The sequence below is a fragment of the Anoplopoma fimbria genome, chromosome 5, assembly GCF_027596085.1.
Source record: "Anoplopoma fimbria isolate UVic2021 breed Golden Eagle Sablefish chromosome 5, Afim_UVic_2022, whole genome shotgun sequence".
Classification (NCBI taxonomy): Eukaryota; Metazoa; Chordata; class Actinopteri; order Perciformes; family Anoplopomatidae; genus Anoplopoma; species Anoplopoma fimbria.
In genome coordinates, this window is record NC_072453.1 from 18,990,185 (window position 1) to 19,009,703 (window position 19,519).

Below are 19,519 nucleotides of genomic sequence, written 5' to 3' on the forward strand. Positions count from 1 at the left end.
GGTATAGTCCCACTTAATCCGTTATCGTCCCGGTTTGTCTGGTATTGTCCCGGTTTGTCCAGTATTGTCCAGTATTGTCCAGTATTGTCATGGTTTGTCCAGAATTGTCCCGGTTTGTCCAACTACTATTAAACACTTTTACCATGAGAAGTGGCTCGGCTACGATGCTACGTGCTCTGAATACATTTAACAATCAGGAAGCGTCTACAGTTCAATCTGCATTTACTACAGATGTTTAAAAGTGTAAACTTGAAAAATGAAGCAATTTCCAGTTGTGGTACAGCTGTGAAGTCCTGCATCTCGCCAAGAATCAGGATTTTAAGTTATCTTTGACTCTTGTTCACAAAATACAATGAATTTTTGCATGTTTAATCATCCAAAAGTTGTCAGAAACCAAACAGTCCTAATAAATATGGTTGGTACCTCATTACCAACACCATTACTAACAATTCAATCAGTATTTAGTGGAATGGTGTTATTCACCCCTCATGGATCATAGTTCCATTAGGATAACTCACTTGTTTTCATGAAAAATACATGTTCAAACCATTTTTTAGGTACATTGGAAGTACCTAGATATAAATTGCATTAGTCTTACATAACATGTATTCTTTTCTAAATTATTTGTACATTTCGAAACTTTCTTTTTTTCATGGGGTGATGTAGCTAAAAAGAGTTGAGACACCTCTTCTGTTCAGGGTCATATTGACCGGCTCACTTAAAATCAAGCCAAATCAGTCATAAGGATTTGTATTGATAGTAAACTCTATTTATGTCTATTTATAGTGTTAAGAAACAGAAATTTACAAAAATGAACAAGAGATGAGCACAATGAACGAGGTGTGTGTATGTGTATCTGTGTCTACACAGCACACGAGTGACGTGTCGTCATGGTGTGCGACATGTGCAAATACATTTTGCACATGTTGTTCTCATCTTGATGCTCAGATCTGTTCTTTGAGTCACTGCCATCCTGGTGGGGCCTGGCACTGTCTTTATAATGTTTTCGGCAGACAGTCTTGACTGAAGTATATTGGGTGAGGATGACCACTGTATTTCACAATTTCTTGACATGAATGTCTTGCTTGGAGGAATAGGAATATCAAATTCCTCATCTGATGGTTCATAATCAGAATCATCAGAATCTGAATTGACCTCGAGATGGTCTTCATCTTCCTCTATTTCACTGTCGTGATCAAGGATGTGTTCCAGAGCCTCCGTGGCTGTCATCCTTTAGTTTCTGTTGCTCATGTTGTCCTACAGTAAGCTGCTGTACTGTATGTAGCTGCAGAGTGGAACGCTCATAGGACTCCCAAGCAACCCTTTCGTATGTTTCGCCCCTCACCTGCTAAGTGTGGGCGGGGTTTTCCAGCGGGAAAATAAAAGGTTCCGTCAAAGTCATAATAGTATCTGTATTTCTCGCACAGGTGGGATGAAATGTGGTGTGTGTGTGTGTGTGTGTGTGTGTGTGTGTGTGTGTGTGTGTGTGTGTGTGTGTGTGTGTGTGTGTGTGTGTGTGTGTGTGTGTGTCTGTTTGTGTGAAATGGGGTGAAACATGGTGGGAGGAGTAGGAAATACCTTGAAATGGTCTAAACTTGACACTTCTGGCCCCTTATAGCCTCCACTTTCACTGCCGGGTCAAATTGACCCGAACATCATCTCTGTAATATAAACATATGAACCATTTTTATTTGTAACGTTGATTACACTAATTAAGGCAAGTAGAAGAAGTTTCATAACATGTCAATTTGACCCGCAACATAACAGGAGGGTTAACTAGAATCAAGAATTGACTCATAATCAAAAATGCTGTAATACATGAAACTATAAACACTTGAGTAATGTGTGTTTGGTGATGAGAACAGAGCAGAACCTTTATATGAATATTTGACGTTCTACTTTCTGCAGAATGAGTTGTTGTAGAAGCAGGATCCTCCTCCGGATGTCCGGCTGGTAGCGCTGGACACATTTACTGACCCGGTTATGAACTGGCACCTAGTTTGCCAAAAAAACAAACAAACAGATCTTAATATCCTTAAGGGCTTCTTTTTGCCTGAGTCAAACTGGACTAATTCCTAACGTTTCTCTTCATAAAAGCCATCAGTTTGTTTTTTTGTGCCCAGTTTCAGGAACACAAGATAATTTGTTAGATTAAATGTTTAATGAGAATGAAATGAACAGAGATCAGCTGATGTTCTGCTGTACGTTGGTCCTGAACTAGTGAACCGGACCAATCTTCATGCTGATGGTCTACAGCAGCGGTCCTCAACCTTTTTGCGCAATAGACCGGTTTCATATAAGACAACATTTTCACGGACTGGCTTTCAAGGTGTGGTGGATAAACATGAAAATAAAATGATACGACCGGCATGAAAACAAATATAAAATACATAAAAAATACAACTCGCCATAACGCTGAATCAGTGTGAGCCCTGAGCTTGTTTTTCTGCAACAAGATGGTCCCATCTGGGGGTAATGGGAGACAATGACACCCGAAGTGTTCCTTATGTCCAGTCTACTCCGTAACTTTGTTTTGATGCTGTCACTGCAGAAAATCCTGCTTCATTTTTGCTAGCTTGTGGGCTTACTTTTTGAGGTAACGAGAGACGACAGCGACGGCTAACAGGATGGGAACTGCCTGAGTAGCCTCCCCAGTACACAAGAATCTAGATCTATACTGGACAGGAATAGGGAGCTTCTGATCACCTGGAGGAACGCAATGGGTTTAAAGTGGACTGAACTGCAGACCCTGTACATCGACCGGAGGAACCATCCCTTGTGACTATGAGGAGGATCTATCATGTACTGGCCAACAATACGATGCTCTAGGATTCATCACACTCCTTCCTGAGCCCAAGTCTTAGCTGAACAGCTTTGGACCAATCAAAGGGGGTGTTGTGATCCAGACCTGCTCCGTAAATTCCGGTAGGATCAACAAATCTTCTGCGATGCTTCTGAAACTAGGATCGTATCAGTTTCTTATCTGCTCAGCTTTGTTATGACTAGATCTAGAGGTTCCCCCAAATAGCTTCTATCCATTCCTGCTCCTGGCACTATGAGAGGCCCTAGCTGGAGCACAACGAGATCAGCTACTTCAGAGGAAGTTGACCCTGAACCTTCAACCCCTCACCTTGTGGACTGATCCAACCACAGTTCTTGAGAGGCTTGAGTGTACGAAACACATAAGGTGTTTCTGTGGGAACAGGAGCATCAGAAATTCAAGAGGGCTTCCGTTACTAAGCAACCAAAACCCTGCCAGCTGCGATGACGATGAAGTTGCGGTAATTTAGCAGTAAGCCTCCCTTACTAATCAAAGAAAAATGAAATTCCAGCAGCATAAATCACTCACAGTAGCTTCACTTGTCATCTTCAGTTTGGCCTTTCAGCCGGTCTTTGTGATGTCGCTGGTCGTTGGTCGGACCAAATGAAATAGTCTGTGGAGATGGGAAAAGAGATGGGTAGTGCTGCACTAAACTGATTCACTTCTTTTTCATTTATTTACCCTAGACTGAAAAAAACAGGAAAGGATTCTGTCAGCTCTTATTGGTTGTTTATTGTCAAAGTTGAACTATTTTGTACTCCGTGTGCCGTCAAGCTTTGAGCTTCTCTCTCGCTTTCGAGAGCGCCATCTGCGTGTCTCCATCGACGACAATTCAGTTCAATTCAATTCAATATATTTTGTAGAGCCCAAAATCACAAATTGCAAATTTGCCTCAGAGGGCTTTACAATCGGTACACATGCGACATCCTCTGTCCTTACACCCTCACATCCTCTGTCCTTACACCCTCACCTCCTCTGTCCTTAGACCCTCACATCCTCTGTCCTTACACCCTCACATCCTCTGTCCTTACACCCTCACCTCCTCTGTCCTTACACCCTCACCTCCTCTGTCCTTACACCCTCACATCCTCTGTCCTTAGACCCTCACATCCTCTGTCCTTACACCCTCACATCCTCTGTCCTTACACCCTCACATCCTCTGTCCTTAGACCCTCACATCCTCTGTCCTTACACCCTCACATCCTCTGTCCTTACACCCTCACATCCTCTGTCCTTACACCCTCACATCCTCTGTCCTTACACCCTCACATCCTCTGTCCTTACACCCTCACATCCTCTGTCCTTACACCCTCACATCCTCTGTCCTTACACCCTCACATCCTCTGTCCTTACACCCTCACATCCTCTGTCCTTACACCCTCACATCCTCTGTCCTTAGACCCTCACATCCTCTGTCCTTACACCCTCACCTCTGTCCTCTGTCCTTACACCCTCACATCCTCTGTCCTTACACCCTCACATCCTCTGTCCTTACACCCTCACATCCTCTGTCCTTACACCCTCACATCCTCTGTCCTTAGACCCTCACATCCTCTGTCCTTCACATCCTCTGTCCTTACACCTCACATCCTCTGTCCTTACACCCCTCACCCTCCTCCTGTCCTTACACCCTCACATCCTCTGTCCTTACACCCTCACATCCTCTGTCCTTACACCCTCACATCCTCTGTCCTTACACCCTCACATCCTCTGTCCTTACACCCTCACATCCTCTGTCCTTACACCCTCACCTCCTCTGTCCTTAGACCCTCACATCCTCTGTCCTTACACCCTCACATCCTCTGTCCTTACACCTCACATCCTCTGTCCTTACATCCTCTGTCCTTACACCCTCACATCCTCTGTCCTTAGACCCTCACATCCTCTGTCCTTAGACCCTCACATCCTCTGTCCTTACACCCTCACATCCTCTGTCCTTACACCCTCACCTCCTCTGTCCTTACACCCTCACATCCTCTGTCCTTACACCCTCACATCCTCTGTCCTCTGTAGACCTTACACCCTCACATCCTCTGTCCTTAGACCCTCACATCCTCTGTCCTTACACCCTCACCTCCTCTGTCCTTACACCCTCACCTCCTCTGTCCTTACACCCTCACATCCTCTGTCCTTACACCCTCAATCCTCTGTCCTTACACCCTCACATCCTCTGTCCTTACAGACCCTCACATCCTCTGTCCTTAACCCTCACATCCTCTGTCCTTACACCCTCACATCCTCTGTCCTTACACCTCTGTCCTTACACCCTCACCTCTGTCCTTACACCCTCACATCCTCTGTCCTTACACCCTCACATCCTCTGTCCTTAGTCCTTAGACCCTCACATCCTCTGTCCTTAGACCCTCACATCCTCTGTCCTTACACCCTCACCTCCTCTGTCCTTAAGACCCTCACATCCTCTGTCCTTACACCCTCACATCCTCTGTCCTTAGACCCTCACATCCTCTGTCCTTAGACCCTCACATCCTCTGTCCTTAGAACCCTCACATCCTCTGTCCTTAACCTCACCTCCTCTGTCCTTAACCCTCACCTCCTCTGTCCTTACACCCTCACCAGGGAGAACCTTACACCTCAATCCTCTGTCCTTAGACCCTCACATCCTCTGTCCTTAGACCAGTCCTTAACCCTCACATCCTCTGTCCTTAGACCTCACATCCTCTGTCCTTAGAATCACATCCTCTGTCCTTACACCTCACATCCAAATTCCCTCACATCCTCTGTCAGGAAAAAAAAAAAAAAAAAAAAAACTTTAACAGGGAGAAAAAGGAAGAAACCTCTGGGAGAGCGACAGAGGAGGGATCCTTCTCCCAGGATGGGCAGAATGCAATAGATGTCATGTGTACAGAATGAACAGTGGGTGTCAGCAGGTGATACGACCACAGTCCAAATATAACCTCGATTCCTGGGAACCTGTCCTTGAAGTTTGGCGAGAAAGCACAAGGACTCCGGGGAAGAAGCAAAATCAGTAATGTGCATAAATAGGAGATTAATACATAAAGAAGGATGAGAAAAGAGGGAGCTCTGTACTAGGTAGAGGAGCTGGAAAGGAGAACAGTGAACCAGTCCTAACTATAGAACCTGAACCAGTCCTAACTATAAACCTGAACCAGTCCTAACTATAAATCTAAACCCTGAACCAGTCCTAACTATAAACCTGAACCAGTCCTAACTATAAACCTGAACCAGTCCTAACTATAGACCTGAACCAGTCCTAACTATAAACCTGAACCAGTCCTAACTATAAACCTGAACCAGTCCTAACTATAAACCTGAACCAGTCCTAACTATAAACCTGAACCAGCCCTAACTATAAACCTGAACCAGTCTTAACTATAAACCTGAACCAGCCCTAACTATAGCCTGAACCAGTCCTAACTATAAGCGCTATCAAAAAGGAAGGTCTTAAGCCTGCTCTTAGTGGTGAGTGTGTCGGCCCCCCGGACTGAAGCTGGAACCTGGTTCCACAGAAGAGGAGCCTGATAACTGAAGGCTCTGGTTCCTGGTCTACTTTTATCTCCTCTAGGAACCACAAGTAACCCTGCATTGATGGAGCGCAGCTCTCTAGTTGGGTAATATGGAACTATAAGTTCCTTAAGATAAGACGGTGCCTGGCCAGTTAGAGCTTTGTAGGTGAGTAGAAGGATTTTAAATTCTATTCTTGATTTAACAGGGAGCCAGTGCAGAGAAGCTAATACTGGAGTAATATGATCTCTTTTCTTAGTTTTTGTTAGAACACGTGCTGCAGCATTCTGGATCAACTGTAAAGATCTAAGAGACCTATTAGAGCAGCCTGATAATAAGGAGTTACAGTAATCTAGTCTAGAGGGAACAAATGCATGAACTAGTTTTCTGCATCGCTTTGAGACAGGATTTGCCTGATTTTCAAAATGTTACATAAATGAAAAAAGGCTGTCCTTGAGATCTGTTTTATATAAGAGTTAAAGACAGATCCTGATCAAAGATAACTCTGAGGTTCTTAACGGTAGTGCTGGATGCCAGAGCAATGCCATCTAGAGAAATTATATTGTTAGATAATTGATTTCTAGTAGAATAACTTCAGTTTTGTCTGAGTTTAACATCAAGAAGTTGCAGGTCATCCAGGTTTTTATGTCCTTAAGACTGTTGAAGTTTAGAGAACTGGTTAGTTTCGTCTGGCTTAATCGATAGATATAACTGGGTATCGTCTGGATATCAATGAAAGTTTATTGAGTGTTTTCTGATAATATTCCCTAAAGGAAGCATATATAAGGTAAATAAAATAGGTCCAAGAACAGACCCTTGTGGAACTCCGTGACTGACCCTGGTTTTCATCGAGCTTTCATTGTTTACATATACAAACTGAGATCGGTCTGATAAATACGACTTAAACCAGCTGAGTGCGGTTCCTTTAATGCCTATTAGATGCTCCAATCTCTGTAATAGGATTTGGTGATCAATGGTATCAAATGCAGCACTAAGGTCTAACAGTACAAGTACAGAGACAAGTCCTTTGTCTGAAGCTATTAGAAGGTCATTGGTAGTTTTCACCAGTGCCGTCTCTGTGCTATGATTCACTCTAAATCCTGACTGAAAATCCTCAAATAAACTATTGTTATGCATAAAGTCACACAGCTGATTAGAGACTGCTTTCTCAAGGATCTTAGAGAGGAACGGAAGGTTAGATATAGGTCTAAGGTTAGATATAGTCTGGGATTGGTACAGACCATAGGAGGTTTAACTGGGTTCCACTCATGCAATGACCACACCGTTTTCCTTCTTTAACTCCTCTTTACTTTTCTTTTTGTATTTTCACAGGTACAGGTAAGTTGTAGCAGGTAGGTATTGTGGGTACAGTTGTAAGTGGGTTGCAAGTGGTAAACTGCTAGGTATACTGCAAGGTAAAAAACCTTTAAAGAAACCAAAAATAACTACAGTAAATGCAGTGCAGAATGAAATAGTAAATACAAACATGTTTTTCATATATGCATTTAAATACTTATAAATATAAATATATAAATATAAATATAAATATTATTAATAGTTTTTAATGTCTAAGCATATTTTCATGAATTCTTTTTAAATATATGAAACTCCAGGCTTTTTATGGCTGTACCAGCGCTGCTTTTTCCAATCGTTTTCAAACAATTTGCAGTCGCAGCTTTGCTGCTGCTGGACAGAACGCTGTCTGATTTGTTTGCAACTGGCGTTTCCTGAAAGAGTCTCTCTTCCCCTTTCTGTCCTTTCCGGTAAGGTGACGCAATGACGCGGATTTCCCAGGTAACGCTCTGAGGAGGGATTCCCCCAGCTGTCAGTCGGCGCTGCATATTAACCCCTTCATATCCAGCGGGGATTTTCCAAGTTGACTTCACACCTCCCACTCGACCTTCCAGTGGAGACACCTGGGAGGTCGCATGTTACAGGTGCAACTTGGGTCAGATGTTTAGTTCTGTTCTTCGGTGGGAAGCAAGACCACTAGTCGCCTTACGTCTCTGTGAAGAACTGCTGCTGGGATCTTTTCTTTGAATTTCTTAGATGTTCGGTGACTTACTTTTGCTCCGGTAGGCCTTGTGACAGGAACGGGGTAGCTTGGGAAGGTTCTGACATTGACGTCCCTCACAACTCCTTTGCTGTCCGAGTTGACGCTAACCACTCTTGCAATCCTGAACTGACCCCTAAGGGCGTTTTGGTCCGCCATCCAGACGATGTCCCCGACTGCGACATTTCTCTTGGTGGTATGCCATTTGTTCCTTACGAATAAGTTAGGACCAGCAAGTTGACTCCAGTTCCTCCAGAACTTGTTAACTTGCGCTTGCATTTCTTTAAGCCTTTTGTAGGGATAGTCACTGAAGTCGAATGTTCTGACATCTCCACCCTGTGATGCTCGTCCGAGCAGGAGACAGTTAGGAGTGATGAACTGGACGCTGTCTTCTCGGCTCTGTGTCCTGGCGTCAATTGGTCTTTCATTTGCAAGATTGGCAGCCGTGTAGAGAGTTGTTTGGAATTCACTCCAACTTAGGCCGGACTCTCCTCCAAGACTCTGCAGTGCTCTCTTGACAATGCGCACAGCAGCTTCTGCGGCACCATTCCGGTGTGGAGAATCGGCTGGATGAATCTTCCACGACCATTCTGTGCCATCCTTGGCAGCTCTCTCCTCCAGGGTAGCTTTGTCAAGATTGGCAAGGAATCGGTACTGTTCTTCTAGGACTGGCTTAGCCCCAATGAAGTTGGTCCCAGGATCTGACCAGATTTTCTTTGGATGACCTCTTAGTGCTGTGAACCTCTGGTAGGCAAACAGAAAACTCTCTGTGGACTGAGAGTTCACCAGCTCGGTGTGAATAGCTCTGGAGGCCATGCAACAAAACACAATTCCCCAAACCTTCAGTGACACTCTTTTCTTTACATCATCCCTGACTTGGTAGGGTCCGAAGAGGTCGACTGTTGTGTAGTGGAATGGGGCAGCTGGTTCTGTCCTCTCTGGAGGTAGATCACCCATTATTTGCTGGCATCTTTTTGCTTTAGTTTTCCTGCAGAACATGCAGTTTTCGACCGCTTTTTGAGCAATTCTCCGACCTTTCACGACCCATGCTCTTCTTCTCATCTTGAGCAAGGTCCCGGCCACTCCATCGTGGTTCTCCTCGTGGGCTTCTCGTGCTAACAGTGTCGACACCCAGGCTTCATAAGGCAAGATGGGGACAGCAACTTTATCTTCATTGAAGATCTGCACACGACCCCCACAGACCAACAATCCAGTCTCTTGGTCTCTGTACACCACCAGCCTGTCTGTGGTTGTGCTTGGGAAGGATGCACTTTGCTGTGCCGCAAGGAAGATGTCTTTTAGGGCGTCTTCCCTCTCTGTCACTGAGATGACTTTTGAAAACGACACTGCCTCCCACTTTGGATTGTTTGCAGTTCGCTTGTTCCCTTTCATGAACATCCTTGCTGCTCTCCGGATCCAGGCGACTGTTTTGACAAGTCGGCTTAGGTTACTGAACCGCTTGACATCCACCAGTTCTTGGACAGTTGATCCTGCTGGTGGCCTCTTTGGTTGTGTTTGGGTCTGAGTTGGTTCCTGGTCTTGCTTTAGTTCAGAAGGCTTCTGCGTGTCAGTATCCTTTGGATCCGGCAGCAGTTGTGCCTTGGCTTGTGCTCGGGTCAGTGCAGCAACAAACGCTTTCTTCTGTAATCTGTTGACACCGTCTCTGGCAGCCATCACCAACTCTTTGGCAGATTTAACTGGCCACTCATCCACTGGTAGCTTCAAGAATGTTGGTCCGTTCTGCCATTCTGAACTTTCATCCAGGTCTTGAGGACTGGCCCCTCTGGTTATGATATCAGCAATATTGAGAGGACCAGGAATCCACCACCAATCTCGGATTGCTGTTGTGTTCTGGATCTCGCCGATCCTGTTTGCAAAGAAGGTTTGATAACCATAGCTCTCTCTCTGGATTGCACCGAGAACTGTTTGGCTGTCAATGATATGGAACCACTTGTCAACTCGGATCTTGCTGTGCTGTTCGAAGTACTTTTTGAGCCGTGAGGCAAACACTGCTCCGCACATCTCTGCTTTGACAGCATCACCTTTGTGGTCTAAAGGAGTTAGCTTTGCCTTGGACTCCACTAGAGTGACGACTGGGCCCTGCTCAGTGTTCCACCGGAGGTACATCACTGCGCCGTAGGCCTGCTCGCTTCCATCTGAGAATGTTAATGCCCAAGGTTCTCCACTGAAGCTTGGAGGCATTATGGCCCTGGTGAATGTAATCCACCCGAGTTGCACATACTCTTCGAAGAGCCGGACTGCATCTTCTCTGAGGCTGTCTGACAATGCTGTGTCCCAGGTGTCTTTGACAGGGCAGTTGACACTCTTCGCCTCCTGGAATGCTCTCCGCACAAGGATGGCACCCTTTTGCTTGGCAGGAGTCACCAGGCCAACTGGATCATATAACCCTGAGACTTGACTCAGGAGGTCCCTTCTTGTCAAAGGGTTGGGGGTCTGCGCTCTTACTTGGTCTAGTAGAAGGTCTTGGCCAAGTCGCATCTTCTGCTTTCTCTTTGAGAAGTTTATGGATGACATGACATGGAGCTTATCCTCTTCCACGAGGTAACCTAGACCAAGTGCTTTGTTCTCGTCATCCCTCATTTGATTCGGGAGAACCATGTTGTTACCTCTGGTCTTGCTCGCATCGTCTTTCACCTTCCTCCCACTTTGGCCTGAGAAGACCCAAGGCTTCAACAGGAAACCTCCAGCTTTCAGGATTAGCTCCACATTCGCTGTGATGGTTTTCAGTTTCTCAAGGTCATTGTGAGATGTTAGGATGTCGTCGACATAGCTGTCATTATGAAGTACTCCTCGCTCCTCTTCGAGGTGGGCAAAGGAAGGTAGGTTGGCTGTTTCTCGCATTGCGAGCTGTGCAATGCAGCCTGCCGGTTTATCACCAATGTTGACTCTGGTGATAGCGTACTCCTCCATCTCCTCCTCTTCTGAGTCTCGCCAGAGGAACCTGTGGAGGTGCATCTCACGGTCTTCCAACCATACTGAGTTGTACATTTTTGTGATGTCCCCTAAGGCAGCGTTGGTTCCCCCTCTGAACCTCAGGAGGACAGCACGTATCTGGTTGAGGACGTCTGGCCCCTTCATCAGTAGGTCGTTCATGCTGGTTCCTTTGAACTTTTGACTGCTATTCCAGACGAGTCTTACCGGGGTTGTTACAGAGTGTGGGTTTGGTGCTATAAGGTGACTTACAAACCATACTGGTCCCTTCCAGGTAATGATCTGTTCTTCAGTCAACTTGACTGCAGCTCCTCTTTCCACCATGTCATGCACCTGAGCTTTGTAAGCAGACTTCCACTCTGGTGCTTTGGCTAGCTGCTTCTCTGTCCTCAGGAATGTTGCTTCCACTGCTCCTCTGTTGTTCGGCAGTGAGGCTGGATCCTCTAGCCAGGGATACTTTGCGTGCCAATGTGGTTGTCTGCTGTGATCATCGCTCATGACATACGTGAGTCCTTCTTTTACCACCTCAAGCTCCCTTTCTTCTGCAAGGGTCATTTCTTTGCCACCGGGCTGGCAATTTCCGCAACGGCAGCCGCCGCATCTGGGCTCGCATGCGGCGCCAATGCTATCCCAGTGCCACCACTCCAGGAAGCTTTGTTTGCTGGTTGAAGCGGTTGATCCTTGTATTTCGAATACTTCTTTGTTTGAGATGTTCTGTTCTGGACTGTACGTGAGCTCTTCATATTTCACAGCTGCCGCTCTCATTGATCTTGCAAAATGCGTCTTTGACATGTGGGCTGACACTTCAACCTCCTCGAACAGTTTGGGGTGGGTTCCTCCAACCGTTTTCCCGAGGGGTCCATCCCACAGTACAAGGTCCCCCACAACTTTGACTCTCTGTGGAGCTAGCCGGCCTTCTCTGTGGCTAATGAGAAGCTCCACCTCTTTGGGCCTCACAAGCTCATCAAGAGGTACATCTGGGAAGAATGGCTGCAGTTGTCCAGGTGTTACACTTTTGTGGACATCTGCGATGTTCTCAAGCCCATAGCAAACCAATTGATGTGCTCTCAGTGTGTCCTTGGAAGTGGATACACGGATTTTGAGGAGATAGCGCTTTGTCTTTACTTGGACCTTCATTCCGGCTACTCCATGGACAATGAGTATGATGTCTTCACTCTTCAGATTCAGACGGCTTGCTGCTCTGTGAGTGATGTAATTGGTGTCAGATGCTAAGTCGATGAGTGTTCCGACTTTCTCTCCGGCGTTAGCTGTGACGACGAGTAGCATCATGATCACTGGAAGCTCCTGCATCCCGCTTTTTTCAAGTAGACCTTGCTGGTCATTTGAAGTTGTGAAGACTCTGGAGGCAACGTTTGAGAAGACCTCCCTGAACTGCTTTGCTAGGTCGGGTGGGAGATTTTTGATGAAATCCTCTTGACCCTCTGTGTACTTCCTTCTGCCTTTATCCTTTTCCGACTTGTCAGACTTCTTTGACATAGATTTAGGACAGAGGTAGAAGTGATGCTCAGCCTGTTCTTCTCTGCAGTCTTGATTTTTGCATAGAAAGCCAGGTTTGCAGGATGACCGGTCATCGTGAACCTCAAGGCATCTTGTACACGCTCCCAACTTCTTTACTGAAGACTTCCTTTCGGCTGCAGTCAGAGCCTTGAATTGCTTGCAGAAGTAGAGTTTTCTCTTGTGTTTGGCATCACCACAGACTACACAGCCTTGGTCATCAGCTGACTTTGTAGACTTGGTTCTTGCACTTTTCTGCTCAATCCTGTTGTCTCTCCAACTTGGCTTACTTGGCTCCTCATCTCGTAGCTGCTCAAGCTCCTCATAGATAGCTTCTTGCTTCTGGAGGAATGCCAAGAGATGATCAAACCGTTTGTCTGGCGTTACTCCATTATTTGGATCGGCTACATAGACAAGCCACTCTTTTTTGAGGGATTCAGGGAGTTTACTCTCGATTGATTTTGTTACAAGGGGATTCTTTATGGCGCCTGTGTCTCCGAGGTCACTCAGGTCCCCGAGTGCTTTCTCCACGGCTTGAATCAACTCCACAATTTTCCTTGGTTGACTACTTTTGACAAATGGCATCTTCTGTAGGTCTTCCACTATTTCAATGGCGATAGCCGTTCGATTTCCATAGCGGTTCTCCAAGACGCGGAGAATGTCATCTGCAGTGTTATAGGTGGTCAGGCGAAAGTCTTTTTTGAACTTGTCATCGAGACTGTCGAGTAACTGTATCTTTTTCACTTCTTTGGAGCCGGTTACTTCTCCCTGTTTTTGGAGCGACTCCCAGTCCCTTCTCCACCTGTGAAAATCACGCTTGTAGCCAGAGAATCTCGGGAGAGCTATGGGTTTCAGCTTAATGGTTGGAGTAAAGTTGTGATTGCTGGCAGTGTCAGTTGTGTTTTCCGGTAGTCTTGCCGTTATGAAGTCAGCCTTTCTAGAGACCAGCCTGGTTGACTGGTGTTCCAGCTCTTTCAGCCGACCACGGAACTCTCGTTGGTCTTCCACCGGAACCCACTGCTGCCATTTGCAGTGCGCTTTCTTTGCGGAAACCACAAGTGTTTTCAGGTGAGTGAGCCTAAATTCATAGCCGTCAAGGTTGCTGTCGGTATGTACTCTTCCAACACGATCAGCTTCAGCTTCTGCTAGTTCTACAGCTGTGCGCAGTTCATCTCCAAACTTTGTCCAGAGTGCTTTTCCAAGTAGCTCTTCCACTTCCTTCAGCTTCTGATTACATTCACTGATGGTCTTAGCTATGTCAGCGCTTTGCTGTTCGGTCAGCTTAACTGATCCTCCTTCATCCAGCTTTGCCTCCTCTTCTTCAATGACACCTGCCATGACTTCGTCATTGGTTTCCATGACTTTCTCGGCTGCAATGGTGATTTTACTGAAGCTATCTCGGAGCTGGTCTTCTGACATGCTGTCGTGAGTTCTGATGATATTGTTCCTTAGTCGTGTGAAGGATCGTTTGGCTACTGTCCGCTCACTTTTGAGCTGCTCAATGGTTTCAGCCATGTTGGATGTTTTGGGTCCACCTGCTGTTTGCAGGGTGCTTTTATTTTTTCCAGGTCACTGTTTTCACTGTTCCAGCTTACAGTCCCGTTTTTTTACTGTCTCACTGTTCCAGCTTACAGCGGTTTTTTACTGTCAAGCTATCTAGTGTTTGTGCAGCTTCCCTGCTTGAAAGGGATTGGTACAGACCATAGGAGGTTTAACTGGGTTCCACTCATGCAATGACCACACCGTTTTCCTTCTTTAACTCCTCTTTACTTTTCTTTTTGTATTTTCACAGGTACAGGTAAGTTGTAGCAGGTAGGTATTGTGGGTACAGTTGTAAGTGGGTTGCAAGTGGTAAACTGCTAGGTATACTGCAAGGTAAAAAAATCTTTCTCTATGAAACCATTTTTAACTGCTTTAAATATCAATTCATTTTCTCCAGGCTTTTTTTTTTTTATGGCTGTACCAGCGCTGCTTTTTCCAATCGTTTTCTAGCGCAGCTTTGCTGCTGCTGGACAGAACGCTGTCTGATTTGTTTGCAACTGGCGTTTCCTGAAAGAGTCTCTCTTCCCCTTTCTGTCCTTTCCGGTAAGGTGACGCAATGACGCGGATTTCCCAGGTAACGCTCTGAGGAGGGATTCCCCCAGCTGTCAGTCGGCGCTGCATATTAACCCCTTCATATCCAGCGGGGATTTTCCAAGTTGACTTCACAGTTAGATATAGGTCTAAGGTTAGATATAGTCTATAGTTAGATATAGTCTATAGTTAGATATAGGTCTATAGTTAGATATAGTCTATAGTTAGATATAGTCTATAGTTAGATATAGGTCTATAGTTAGATATAGGTCTATAGTTAGATATAGGTCTATAGTTAGATATAGTCTATAGTTAGATATAGTCTATAGTTAGATATAGTCTATAGTTAGATATAGGTCTATAGTTAGATATAGGTCTATAGTTAGATATAGTCTATAGTTAGATATAGGTCTATAGTTAGATATATAGTTAGATATAGTCTATAGTTAGATATAGTCTATAGTTAGATATAGTCTATAGTTAGATATAGGTCTATAGTTAGATATAGTCTATAGTTAGATATAGTCTATAGTTAGATATAGAGATATAGTCTATAGTTAGATATAGGTCTATAGTTAGATATAGTCTATAGTTAGATATAGTCTATAGTTAGATATAGGTCTATAGTTAGCCAACACCTCTGGATCTAGAGTAGGTTTCTTAAGAAGAGGTTTAATTACAGCTAGTTTGAAGGCCTGTGGTACATGGCCCGTTAGTAAAGACAGATTGATCATTTCTAATAAAGAATTGCTAATTAAAGGTAAAACTTACTTAAGCAGACTAGTCGGAATCGGGTCTAAGAGACAGGTGGAAGGTTTAGACTTAGAAATAGTTAAAGTCAATTGTTGAAGGTCGATGGGAGAAAAGCCATCTAAATATATTTCAGGTTCTACAGCTGTGGATTGATCGGTACTGGTTGAGGGCAGTAGATTATACATTCTTTCTCTAATAGTTAGAATCTTATCATTAAAGAAGTTCATGAAGTCACTACTACTGAGGTTTATAGGAATACACGGAGGAGCTATAGAGTCTACTGTCATTCGCAGTGAGCATGCAGCACTATCGACAAGATGGTCAAATATATGTATATTTAACTAATAATGATATAATAATATTACTAAAGTTAGCGTATATGTATGAGTGTAATAATTATACAGAGCTATAAGGAGATTAAAACACATGACAAGATGTTCAGAAAGGTTCACGTAAAGGTTTTTTTAAGTTAGTCCTGTAGAGTCCAGCAGGGGTCAGCACTGCACCACAGAAGAAGAGTGTCACATCTGTATGATGATCCTCCATGAAACATCTGAACGAGGAGAGAACCGAGCTGCAGGTTAGGTCATGTGACACGCACAGGAAGAGCAGGCGAGTAAAATCAGCAGCAGAGTGGATTTGTTTCCGTCCCAAGTCGCTGTCTTCACCTGACACGGACCTCTGCTGAAACAACAGGAAGAGTCCTTATAAGGGCGTGGGGCGGTGACGTCACGGAGGAGGCGGAGCTCAGCGGCTATAAAAGTGCTGAGGCGCCTCGGTCCGCCTCACTAACTTACAGAGTCTGATAGAAAGATGCTGCTGCAGCCTCTCTGGACGTTCCTCCTGGGACACTCGTCCCTCCTGCTCTCACCGGTGTTCCCCGTCCTCTTCTCACTCTCCGTCTACCTGTTCTGCTGCGTCCCCTTCCTGCTGCTGGACCTGCTGTCCTCCAGGTGGGCTCTGGTGCGCAGGTACAAGCTGCAGCCTCAGAGCTCTGTGAGCTGGGCCTCCATGCGGAGCTGCCTGGCTCTGACGCTCTACAACCACGTGGTCTTCATCCTCCCGCTGACCCTGATCCACTGGTACCTGAGGCCGGTCAATCTGCCTCAGGAGGCCCCGCCCCTCCCCCGCCTGGTGGCCCAGGTGCTGGTTTGCCTGCTGCTCTTCGACTTCCAGAGCTTCATCTGGCACCTGCTGCACCACAGAGTCCCCTGGCTCTACCGCAACTTCCACAAGGTGGGTACCTGAGCCGAGACTCACCTGTGAGGGATAAATATGTTAATTATTAGGAAAGTAATCACAGTCGTGAAGAACTGTAAACATGAGTAAACATGTAATGATAAATAATAAATATATATACTGTATATGAACAGAGATGTAAAGTGGTCCTCCTCCTCCTCCTCCTCCAGGTGCACCACACCTTCTCCTCCACCTCGGCCCTCACCACGGAGCACTCTGGAGCCTGGGAGACTCTCAGTCTGGGCTTCTTCGCCGCCGTGAACCCCTTCCTGCTGGGCTGCCACCCACTGACGGAGCTGGCCTTCTTCGTGCTGAACATCTGGCTCTCGGTGGAGGATCACTGTGGCTACGACCTTCCCTGCTCCACCCACCGCCTGGTGCCTCTGGGGCTGTACGGGGGGGCCCGCCACCACGACCTCCACCATCTCAAGAACAGGTGCAACTACGCCCCTTACTTCACCCACTGGGACCGGCTGGCCGGGACGCTGTACACACAAGACTGAATGACTGATGGAGAAGTTCCTGAACTGATGGAGAGTTCCTGAAATGATGGAGAGTTCCTGAACTGATGGAGAACTTTCTGAACTGATAGAGAACTTTCTGAACTGATGAAGAGTTACTGAAATGATGGAGAGTTCCTTAACTGATGGAGAACTTTCTGAACTGATGGAGAACTTTCTGAACTGATGAAGAGTTACTGAAATGATGGAGAGTTCCTTAACTGATGGAGAACTTTCTGAACTGATGGAGAACTTTCTGAACTGATAGAGAAGTTCCTGAACTGATGGAGAACTTTCTGAACTGATGGAGAGTTCCTGAACTCATTAAAGTCTCTAAAGTGATCATTATTCTGAATAATTATGTTATTTTTAAGCTGTTCAGAAACCTTCACCTCAGATTGTCTTTTACGTTAAAAGACTGTCGACTCTTAATATTCATTTTATCTCTGTATTTATTACTCTTCAGTTATTCATGTATTTATTTATTAACTTTATCAAAGACTGATCAATGATGTATTAATATGTTCATGACTGTAATCTGAGCAAGTTGGAGGAGATACAACGTTTCTCTTCAAACAATGAAGAGAAACGTTGTTTTTGTGATGAATGAGAAAAAAATGCACTAAAATCCAGAAAATAACATTTAAATGAATTTAGACTGAAGATATTGTGATATTAATTATTATTTTAACGTTGATTTATGTTAACGTGAATCTGTGCTGCACTGAGACGACGTATTAAAGGTTAAACATTTTCTTTAATTCATCAGAAAAACGTTCATATTGAACAAATCCACAAAATGTTGAAGATTATTCCGTTAACATCCATTAAAGGCAGCTAGTTTAAGAATAAGCTACAGTCGGACTCTGGAGGTGATTTATTGAAGATGGATGAGAGAAAGTGGCTGAAGTATTTGAAAGTGTTAAAGTGTTTGAATATTAAATGTCAACAGAATGTTTTTGGAGGTGAATGTGACTGAAAAGTGTATTTTTGTGAACTGGAAGTTTTATCTGAGAATAAACTTTATGAACTAAAGTTCAATAATGTTTCTCTTTTTAAACTTTTAGAACATCAGAGAAGAACAAATCAAAATGTTGTTTAATGCAGAAATATACTTTATTATAACTGATCATACAGCCTATAATATATTGATTCTAAGTGTAGTACCACATGCCAGCAGTACTTCAGTAAAAGTACTGTTACTACAGTGTAGCAATACTGATGCAAGTATAAGTTATTTAGTTAAAAGTAGAAAATCATCAAAATATACTTCAAGTACCAAAAGTAAAAGTAGAATTATTATCTATTATTAATTATGAATAATATGCATCATTTATTGTATTATTGAACATTAATGTGTTGATCACTTTAAAAGTGGAGCTCCTTTTTACTACTTTATATACTGAAGGTAGTTTAATGTATAATAATACTTCATTTATTATTGATTCATAATCTGAATCTGTAACTAAAGCTGCCAGATAAATGTAGTAAAAAGTACTATAAGTAACCCTGATATGTAGTAGAAGTGGAAAGTAGCAGGAAATGGAAATACTCAAGTAAAATACAAGTACCTCAAAGTTGTACTGAAGTACAGTACTTTTACTGTGTTATAATCAGCTTATAGTACTTTATAATTATTATGTGTTATAATGTTTAATTATATTTGTAAGCACTAAAGAATGTCTTATAATGAATTGTATTTATATGTAGTAGTAGTATCAGTAGAAGTACTGTGTGAAGTACTATCAGTGAGGAAGCAGACGGACTTCACACACGGCCCGTTTACAAGAAGTCACATGATCTCCACGCTGGGATCTGATTGGCTGCAGATATCAAACAGCTCCTCCTGTGGATTGATGGGTACTGGTTGAGGGCAGTAGATTATACATTCTTTCTCTAATAGTTAGAATCTTATCATTAAAGAAGTTCATGAAGTCACTACTACTGAGGTTTATAGGAATACACGGCTCAACAGAGCTGTGACTCTCTGTCAGCCTGGCTACAGTGCTGAAGAGAACCCTGGGCTTGTTCTTATTTAAATCTATTAATGCTGAATAATAGGCTGCTCTAGCATTACGGAGGGCCTTCTTATATATTTTAAGACTGTCTCACCAGACTAACCGCGCTTCA

General features: G+C 44.3%; 1 protein-coding gene across 1 annotated transcript; it reads left to right on the forward strand.

The window, feature by feature from the left end:
* Positions 1–16,458: 16,458 nt before the first annotated feature.
* On the forward strand, positions 16,459–18,405 carry ch25h (cholesterol 25-hydroxylase). The gene is made up of 2 exons (XM_054599229.1): positions 16,459–16,886; positions 17,060–18,405. Exons 1-2 carry the CDS (start codon positions 16,464–16,466, stop codon positions 17,390–17,392), a joined length of 756 nt encoding a protein of 251 aa, XP_054455204.1. The 5' UTR covers positions 16,459–16,463; the 3' UTR covers positions 17,393–18,405.
* Positions 18,406–19,519: the final 1,114 nt, after the last annotated feature.